The sequence below is a fragment of the Protobothrops mucrosquamatus genome, unplaced genomic scaffold (assembly GCF_001527695.2).
Source record: "Protobothrops mucrosquamatus isolate PMUCROS unplaced genomic scaffold, P.Mucros_1.0 scaffold2469, whole genome shotgun sequence".
Taxonomy (NCBI): Eukaryota; Metazoa; Chordata; class Lepidosauria; order Squamata; family Viperidae; genus Protobothrops; species Protobothrops mucrosquamatus.
The window spans coordinates 81,225-91,673 of NW_015388539.1; the positions used below are offsets into that span (position 1 = coordinate 81,225).

At 50.6% G+C, this 10,449-nt stretch overlaps 1 protein-coding gene across 1 annotated transcript; it reads left to right on the forward strand.

Moving 5' to 3' along the window:
• Positions 1–457: 457 nt before the first annotated feature.
• On the forward strand, positions 458–9,318 carry LOC107295737 (uncharacterized protein K02A2.6-like; the record flags this gene model as incomplete). Its single annotated transcript, XM_015825059.1, has 3 exons — positions 458–2,377; positions 2,484–2,699; positions 8,698–9,318. Coding segments are annotated over exons 1-3 (2,757 nt in total), but the record flags the coding sequence as incomplete, so codon positions are not given.
• Positions 9,319–10,449: the final 1,131 nt, after the last annotated feature.

Genomic DNA, 10,449 nt, shown 5'->3' on the forward strand with positions numbered 1-10,449 from the left:
TTCCGAGCCGTCGGATAGTGACGAAGATACGTTGTGGCTGGACCCACGCCAGCATAGGCAAGACAAGCATGCGCAGCAGAAAAGGAGGCGTGCCAGAGATTAAGCTGAGTCACTGGACCCCACCCCACAGGCTATAAAAGAGAGTATGGTGGCCATTCGGACTCTGTGATGGAAAAAGCTAAATCTCTGGCGAATCACTTTGCACCTTTGGACACAACGCCTATTTGCTGTGGATTTAATTACAAACTGGACTATTCAAACTGTGTGTATTTTTGTCTGTGTTATCGCAGTAAAAAAGTTCTTGGCAGGCAGCTATGGAGTTTCTGCCAAGTTCCTTATCAGTGGCGTGGAGTGTCTGAGAAGGTTATTTAACCCTCGGCTGGCTGTTTGGGTGTGTGTGAGACGGGGACAGAACACTAACCAAGTTAGAGAAGAAGGCTTAAAGGCCGCAACACTGATGTGCGTGTGTGGCCAGGCAACGTTTGATATCGCCAAAAACCTGGTTGCACCAGCCACACTTGAATCGGTCACCTACGCTGAGCTCAAGAAAATGCTCAAGGAGCATTTCGAGCCGAAGCGCTCAGTCATTGCCTGGAGACACGCCTTCGAACAAAGGGAGCAACAACCAGGCGAGTCTGCCGCCGAGTTCATAGCTGTCCTAGGACAGGCATCCAGGCTCTGCAATTTCCAAGACCTAGAAGAGAGACTGAGAGACCATTTAGTTTGCGGGTTGAGGAACAGGGATCTTCAGCAGAAGTTGTTCGAGAAAGAGACTTTGTCGTTCCAAGACGTCCTAAAGGAAATCATGGCCAAAGAAGCCACCGGGGGAGCCGTAAAAGCCTTACAGCCCTCCAAGAACACTCCCAGCCCAGAAACCACCCATCACGAGGACGCGGGAAGAGGCGAGGTCCCCAACATGGACCATGAAATTGATCTGCTGCAGAAGCCACCAGCAAAAGTTCAACGGCCACTTGACAAGGAAGTTCCTTTCACTCGATGTATGGGCTGTGGAGGCCGACATAGATGCTCGGAATGCAGGTTCCGCACAGCAATGTGCTGGGCGTGCGGCAAGCAAGGCCACATTGCCGCCGTCTGTAAAGGTCGCCAGAGAGACATTCCACAAGAAGAATTTCTCAGGAAAGGTACCGGGGCCCCAGGGCAACACAGAGTTGGCTTTTGTGCTAGCAGAAGGAGCATGTTTAGAACAGGTGCCCATCGCCCCATGAAGAAGCTGAGACTCAAAGTCAAGCTTCATGGAGTCCCATGCAACATGGAACTAGACACGGGGTCAGCCCTGTCTATAATTTCCCAAGGAACTTTTAACCACACTTGCAGTCGCAGCGGCAAACGAGTCAAACTCAAGCCGTCGAACCTCCTGTTAACTGATTTCCAAAACTCCCGCGTAGCGGTTAAAGGAGAAGCCACCCTCAAAGTGCAGTTCAAAGAGTTTGAGGGTCCCCTGGACGTCATTGTAGTTGAGGGCCACCGCACAAGCCTCATCGGGCTAGACTGGTTTGATGCATTGGGCATCCACGTGACTGGCATACACAGAACGCAAGCAGCGGACCTGTCGTTAGTTTGCCAAGAGTTTGCTGATGTGTTCAGCCATGAATTAGGGAAGTACAAGGGTCCTCCAATTACCCTCCACCTCAATCCTACCGTAACCCCAGTAAGGATCAAGCCTCGTAGAGTGCCTTTTGTCCTCAAAACCAAAATCGATGCAGAGCTGGACAAGCTGGTGCAACAAGGTGTGTTGCAGCCAGTAGACAGCAGTAGGTGGGAAACCCCCATAGTTACGCCACTTAAGGCCAATGGGGAGGTGCACATATGCGCGGATTATAAGTGCACTATTAATAGAGCGCTTCAACAACATTCATATCCAGTGCCTGTAGTCAGCCACATTTTGGCGTCACTACAGGGAGGTCACATATTTGCCAAATTGGATTTGGCTCAAGCCTACCAGCAACTGCCCGTGGACGATGCCACAGCAGAAGCTCAAACTATAGTTACCCACAGGGGAGCTTTCAGGGAGAAGTGCCTACAATTCGGGGTCAGTGTTGCCCCAGGACTTTTCCAGGGCGTGATGGAGCGCACACTCAAAGGTATTCCAGGCGTGTGTCTGTATTTCGATGATGTCCTCATAGCTGGGGAGTCAGTTGAGAAATTGGCAGAACGGCTCAGGGCCGTCCTTCAGCGTTTCCACGAAGCGGGCCTGAAACTAAAAAGGCAGAAATGTAAAATTGGGGTAGCTTCAACCGAATTCCTCGGTTTCTGCATAGATGCCGAAGGCATTCACCCTGCTGAATCCAAGCTCAAAGCAATTCAGCTGGCTCCCCGCCCTCAGACAAGAAGGGAAGCTCCAGGCATTTTTAGGCCTGTTCAATTTTTATCATGCACTCCTTCCAAACAAGGCCACAGTGGCAGAGCCATTACACCGGCTCTTGGACAAACATGCACAGTGGCAGTGGACCAGTGTCCACGAGAAAAGTTTTTCAGCAGTCAAATCACTGCTGTCTTCAAACTCAGTACTGGTGCATTTCAATGAACAGCTACCCATTTGCATCGCCTGTGATGCGTCTCCATACGGGGTAGGGGCTGTGTTGAGCCATTTAATGGCTGACAGGAGCCAAGCTCCCATAGCTTATTATTCAAGGGCTCTGTCCTCAGAAGAACACAACTATGCCCAAATAAATAAAGAGGCTGTCAAGGCTGCTAACATTGGATGTTCTTGCTTGACAATATATGAAGAAGCAGACATTTTCTATTTAACCTGTGTATTACTTCTAGAGCTAAAGTTAGATAGTGTTGGAAGGGAGGGGGGAAAGAATGTACTTGGGAAATAGCCATAACAATATTTCAGTACAGTATTTTTCAAGGTTAGTTGTAACCAGAGGAGATACGGTAAAAAAACTTCACACTTCAAACTAATTGGAGAACGTGATTGATGACTGTTAAATGAAGGAGTGAGTTATGCTTTGTTACGGGTGATTGGGGGGAGGAGAATTCAGATTTTGGCTTCACTATGTATGTGCCGAAGCTATGTAGCAATTAAAAAGATTCTTTAAGGAAAACAATGCCTCAAAGTTCTTTGAAGAGCTTCTACTTTCGGAACCATGACATTAAGCCAAAATCCACAAAAGGTTTTAACCATTTAAGGGGTCCCGGGCCCTGGTCACTATCCCTAAACTAAAGGGATAGGCTGGCAAAGATTCGGGTAAGATCTCATCATGGAGGAAAAAAAATTGCCTGAGGCCAGCATCCTGGCAGCCGCAGCTTCCCCGGGGGGGGGGGGGAGCGACAGCAGCAGCATCTTCCCCGGGTGGGAGAGCGACAGCAGCAGCAGCTTCCCCAGGGGGGAACGACAGCAGCAGCAGCTTCCCCAGGGAGGGGAGCGACAGCCAGCCAGCCGGTGGAGAAGAGATCCTTGCAGATCTCCCAGCTGGGAGCAAGGCCAAAACTATCAGGAGAGCTGATTTGGTCGTCAGACTGGGATAAGCCGAGCGGAGGCTCCGGAGGCTTCGATACAACCCTGCCGACTTCGAAAGCAGATGAGCGGGAGTCACAACAAAGGGATTCTTACATATTGCATCCCTCACACCAGTGGAGAGCTGCCTGGCCGTCTGTCACCGAAGACTCAGGTGAGTGGAAATACCCACCTGCAGCTCGCAGTGGGTCAGTAGAATATTTGGCAGAAAGATTTGAAGAACTAGAAGTGAGAAGCGGAGAGCAGCTCCTGTTGAGAGAGGCCCCCAGCCCCTCCCTCGCAGATCAAACAGCCTTCCAGACCCTGGGGTCCCCTGCCAGGGCCTCCAGCCCCACAGAGAGAGAGAACCCCAGCCTGGGCCCCCTACAGCAATGGGGAATTTGGCAGCCCCCACAGATGAGTGGTCAGCCACCTCTGAGCTTACATCAACTAATAGAGGCCTTGCAGCAGCTTGGGGTGGTGCAGAAGCCAGGAGAGCAACAGCTGGTGGGCCCGCAGATGAGGGAGGTCCAGCAACAACCCCCACTCATCCAGCAACCATTGAGGGGCCTGCAGCAGCAGAGGGCACCACCAGCCCCTGCAGTCCAACACCAGAGAAGACCACTGCAACCCCCACGTGCACAGCCACCATTGAGAGGCCTACAGCAGCAGGGGGCACCACCAGCCCCCGCTGGCCAACAACAGAGAAGATAGCAGCAGCCCCCGCCCAGACTGCAACCTTTGGAAGACCTCCAACAACTCGAGAGGCCAGTACTACCGGTATTGCAACCAAAGCAGGGTGGATGGCCGCAGCCCCCGAACGTGCAACCCCTGGGCATGCACCAACAGCCAGGGTGGGGCCAACTGCAACTGGGGGATGCAACATCGACAGTGGAGGGCTCAGCAGCCGTTGGATCAGCAGCCAGGATGGGGCCAACAGCAACTGGGAGGGCCACAAGCGCAGAGGGGAGCCCAGCAGATGTTGCACCAGCAGCCAGGGTGGGGCCAGCAGCAACAGCCACAGTGGGGGCCACAACAGCCAGCAATTGCACCACCCTTCAGAGCAACCTTCGATGGGGACCCAGAAAAGCTGATTTTTTTTCTCAACCAAGTGCGTTCTCACATGAATCGCTGGGCCTATCTCTACCCGGACCCAGGTGCCATGGTCGATGTGATTGCGTCCAGCCTAGAGGGAGAAGCATCCGAATGGCTGAACAATTTATATAATGAGCAAGCCCCGGAATTGGGGGACCCCCACCTCTTCCTCCTAGGGCTGAGAGAAAGATTTGAGGACCCATCCATTGGCCTCAAAGCAGGAGAACAAATCCACAAAATAAAACAAGCCGGCAGGCCTGCCCTGGAATACATGCGAGAGTTCCGCAAGATAGCAGGTCGAATAGAGGGGTGGCCTGAGCAATCCCTAATCCATCACTTAATTGAGGGATTAGACGATCACCTCTCTCAGGCCTGCATGTATCGAGCAGTACCTGATCAGCTACAAGAGTGGTACCAGACAGCGGTGAAGCTAGACGTTCAGCTCACCCGCTATAAGAAGCCTCCCTCACCTGAAATCGAGCCAAAACCAGAACGACCTAGACAACAACCATCCCCCCAGAAACCTCCAACAGCTACGTCTGCTAAAAGACCCAGGCCACCAATCATGTGCTTCTGATGCGGACAGCAGGGACATCGAGCAGCGAACTGCCCAGTTCCCTACCCCCAACAGCAGAGCAGACCGAGACCCGCAGCGAAGAAGAAACCTGATCAGCAGCCAACGAGAGGAAAATCCAACTGGATCACACAGGAACTGGTTGCCCAAGTCACATCCCACACACAGGAGGATGCCGAGACTAAGGCTGGATCCTTTCCCGCTCTACCCTCTTTAGACAGCGATGATGAAGGAGAGAACGACCCAATGGTGAGTCGACAAATCCCACCTTTTTCACTGGCCGCCAAACTTATAATCCCTAAATCGGGGGCTCAAATGGACTTAAACGTGCTAATTGATTCTGGATGCACCCGATGTATTATTAGCTTACCCTTTGCCATGAAATTGGGCATACGAGCAAAATTGCTCTCCAAACCCATGAGGTTTGAGCAAGCTGATGGCTCCCTCATGGGAGGGACTCTTGTTACGCAATTAACTGAGCCCCTATGCCTAGAAATAGGTGAGCACTGGGAGTTTATTCGCTTCCTGGTGGCTCCAAAAATGACTGAGGCGGTGATCCTAGGGCTAGCCTGGTTAGACAAATGGAAGCCGTTTATGTGGTGGGAGAAAGGAATGAGAACTGTGAGACTACCTATAGGGCCTAATCCCCCCATTGATTCAACCGATGTTGTGGGACACCTTAGGCCACCCAATGAACGAGCGCACATGGCTGCCTCACCGCCACCAGGCAAACCACTCATCCCCAGTGAATACCGGGACCTGGCAGAGGCATTTAGTGAAAAGGAATGTGATGCCCTGCCCCCTCACAGACCCAATGACTGCTCTATCAAATTGTTGCCAGGAGCCAAACTTGCACTCCCGAGAATGTACGCAATGTCTCCCCTCGAAATGGAAGAGATGCAGCGATACGTGAACAAAAACCTAGCTAGTGGGTTCATTGAACGGGCCAAATCTACCGTGGGAGCTCCTGTGTTATTCAAAGAGAAAAAAGATGGGTCTCTTCGACTCTGTGTAGACTATAAGGGTCTCAACGGGGTGAGTGTGGAAAACAAATACCCCCTCCCCTTCCTAAAGGACTTATTAACCCATCTGGCTAAGTGGAGTGTCTTCACTAAATTAGACCTGAGAGAGGCATATTACCGGGTGAGAATAAAGGAGGGGGACGAGTGGAAAACTGCCTTCAACTGCCCCATGGGGAGCTATCAATTCAAAGTCATGCCATTTGGGCTACAGGGAGCCCCAGCCGTGTTCATGCAGCTGATTAATGAGGTCGTACACGATCACTTGTACAAAGGGGTTCTGGTGTATCTTGATGATATCCTGATGTACAGCACAAACATGACTGATCACATAAAGCTGGTGAGAGAGGTGCTAAAGAAACTATTAAATGCCAAGCTTTATGCTAAATTGTCGAAATGTGAATTTCACCAGACCCGATTAGATTATCTTGGCTACAGAATTGAAATGGATCCAGCCAAGGTGAAAGCTATAACTGAATGGCAGCCTCCCAAAACTCGCAAACAGCTCCAGAGCTTTCTGGGTTTTGCCAACTTTTATCGTCAATTCATCCCCTTTTGCCGAGATTGCCCTACCCCTTACAGAACTACTCAAAACAGGCAAAGGAGGAGGGAAGCCACGACCGGGCCAACCACTAGCATGGACGATGGGCTGTCAAACAGCTTTTGAGAATTTAAAGAGACTATTTGCTACTGAACTGGTCTTAAAGCACCCCTGCCCAGGGGAGCCCTTTGTAATTCAAGGTGATGCCAGCGATGTGGCAGTTGGAGCTGTTTTACTGCAAAAAAACAAAAGTGGGGTCCTGCAACCCTGCGCCTACACCTCTAAGAAATTTACTGAAAGCGAGCGGACATGGGCAATCTGGGAGAAGGAGGCCTTCACGGTTAGGTGGGGGCTATTAAGCTGGCGACACTATCTAGAAGCGAGCAAGGTGCCATTTGAAGTATGGACAGATCATAAAAATCTAGAACCACTGAAAACTCCCCGCAAATTGTCCCCAAAGCAAGTGTGGTGGGCACAGTACTTTAACCGCTTCAACTTCACTCTAAAGTACATACCGGGAGGAAAAAACTTCCTAGCTGATGCGCTATCCCGGTTACCCCAATACAAGAGCGAACGTGAGGATGTTACCGAGGCAATTATCTCCAATCCACAAACTGCCGCTCAACTTACGCCTCGCAGGGTCCCTAATCCTGATGACCCTGGGGTAAAGAAGATAAAACGTGAGCTCCTCACCGATCAATGGTTCAAAGATAATCAAACCTCCCTAACGTGCAGGGATGGCTTGGCTTACAAAGGGGGGAAACTATATTTGCCCGAAGCCCTCCGTCTTAATGCTCTCAAACACAGCCATGATGTAAAACAAACTGGACTGACCTCCTCCCTTTCGCTGAAGTGGCTTACAATAATTCTGTTCACAGCAGTACCGGCTACACGCCTTTCAGAGTAGCCACAGGAAAAGAGTTCAGTCCAATACCTGAATACCCCCAGGTGCCTTCCGCCTCACAGACACTTGACCAATGGGTGAGGGGGTGGGAAGAAGTGTGGCGAAACACGAAAATTGAATTAAAAAAGACTTTTGAAACCTATAAAAAGCAGGCTGATAAAAAGAGGGCTCCTCAAAGAACGTTCCAAGTTGGGGAAAAGGTTTATTTGTCAACTAAAGATTTATGCCTCAAATTGCCCAGCAAGAAATTGGGACCAAAATACTTGGGGCCTTTCCCCATTGTAAGGATCATTAACCCCGTCACAGTAGAATTGAAACTCCCTAGGCTTTTAGGGAGAATTCACCCTGTCTTCCATTGCAGCTTGTTAAAACCTTGTCGAGGCTCCACCTTAAGGCCTCCCCCTAAGAAGGCACCAGGGCCCCTCGTAGTTGCAGGACAGACCCACTATGAAGTGAAACGTATTCTTGACTCTAGAATTTTTAAAGGGAAATTGCAATACCTAGTTCAATAGAAGGGATACCCATTGTCTGAGGCTACCTGGGTGAAATCCAGTGATGTGAAAGCTGACAGACTCATCAAAAGGTTTCATGCGAAACACCGCAACAAACCGAAAAATAATCCTTAACATATGCTTTTGTTTACATTGCAGGATCTGTCCTTTTTTTAAGGGGGGCTGGATGTCAAGGCTGCTAACATCGGATGTTCTTGCTTGACAATATATGAAGAAGCAGACATTTTCTATTTAACCTGTGTATTACTTCTAGAGCTAAAGTTAGATAATGTTGGAAGGGAGGGGGGAAAGAATGTACTTGGGAAATAGCCATAACAATATTTCAGTACAGTATTTTTCAAGGTTAGTTGTAACCAGAGGAGATACGGGAGGAAAACTTCACACTTCAAACTAATTGGAGAACGTGATTGATGACTGTTAAATGAAGGAGTGAGTTATGCTTTGTTACGGGTGATTGGGGGGGAGGAGAATTCAGATTTTGGCTTCACTATGTATGTGCCGAAGCTATGTAGCAATTAAAAAGATTCTTTACGGAAAACAATGCCTCAAAGTTCTTTGAAGAGCTTCTACTTTCGGAACCATGACAGAGGCATTGGCAATCGTGGCTGGTGTCAAGAAATTTCATGACTATTTGTATGGTTGTCCATTCACGGTCTTTACGGACCACAAGCCACTTCTGGGTCTGTTCACGATGGACAAACAAACACCTCAGATTCTATCTCCAAGGATGCTGAGGTGGTCCATTTTTCTCTCAGCTTATAATTACAGTCTGATTCACAAACCGGGCAGGGAAATGGGCCACGCGGACAGCCTTAGCAGACTGCCCCTTCCGTACTTAGAGCCAGACCCTGTTCCAGCGGCTCGCATTCTGGCTATCCAGGATTTGCTGGAGTCTCCTCTTAACGCAAGGGACGTGGCTGCCGAAACAGCTTTGGACAAGAAACTGAGCCGCGTGTTGAATTGGGTGCTCACAGGATGGCTGGACATAAGTCCGGGACCTAGCTTTCAGAGTTTCAGTAGGAGGAAGGACGAGCTTTCAGCTCACAAAGGCTGCATTTTGTGGGGGATTCGGGTCATACTCCCACACTCCTTGAGGCCCAGGGTACTAGAGTCTCTGCATGAGGGACATCCAGGAATAGTCCGGATGAAGGCACTTGTGAGAAGCTACCTGTGGTGGCCAGGGTTAGATAAAGATATTGAGGCCCAAGTACACAGCTGCTACATTTGCCAGCAATCCCAGCCAGAAATGCTGCAAACCACACAAGCCCCGTGGTCAAGAATTCACATCGATTTTGCAGGCCCCTTTCAGGGACAGCTGTTCCTTATTGTGGTGGACAGTCACTCTAAGTGGTTAGAGGTTGCATCTGTCCCAACTATGACTACTGCCAGGACCATCCAAGAACTGCGCAGGATCTTTGCCACACACGGGTTACCCGACGTGATAGTCTCAGACAATGGGCCTCAATTTACCGCTGCAGAATTCCAGTCCTTTTTGAGGGCTAACATGATCAGGCACGTCACGTCGGCCCCTTTTCACCCGGCCTCTAACGGCCAAGCGGAACGCATGGTCTGAACGACCAAAGAATCCTTAAAAAGGATCGTAACCGGCAACTGGCAGCATAAACTGGCAGACTTCTTACTCTGCCAACACACGACTCCCTGCACTTCCATGGGCAGAAGCCCAGCAGAATTAAGATGGGACCGTTGCTTAATCACTAAGCTGGATCGTCTGCATCCAGACCGAGTTGCATCGGAATCAGCACAGCCAATGCCACCGAGGAGATTGCAAGTTGGCGACCCGGTTTGGACTTGAAACTACGGGCAAGGGGCACTGTGGGTGGTAGCTGTGGTTGGTAAGGTGTCAGGGCCACTCCCTTACGAAGTGGTCCTGGAAGACGGTCGAGTGATACGCAGGCACATCGGCCAACTGTGCAGGAGGCTAGCGAACCAGCCGCTGGCTCATGACTCTCGCGAAAACCAAATCCAGGGGGAGCCTGACAGCAGCTGTGCATCGGAGTCTTCAAGTGAGGGTGAGACTCCCAGGAGAGGGGCACTAGCAGACAGCGAGTTGGCCCCGAACACAGAGACTGCACCCACTGAGCAATTCCAGCAGTCGGCTCTGATTTCCAGCCCGGTGGAAACCGTTCCACCTATGGACACTGGCTCGGGTCTACCCGGACAGACCAGCCACAGAGACTCAGGGCTACCCGTAGTAAACGGGTCCCAAAGCCCCGGTCTACCCAGCCTGGCAGGCAAGCTATTAGACCGGGGGCCTACAGTGGTGCCGAGGCGCTCGGAATGGTCAAGAAGGCCACCGAAATATTTACAGGACTATGTTCAA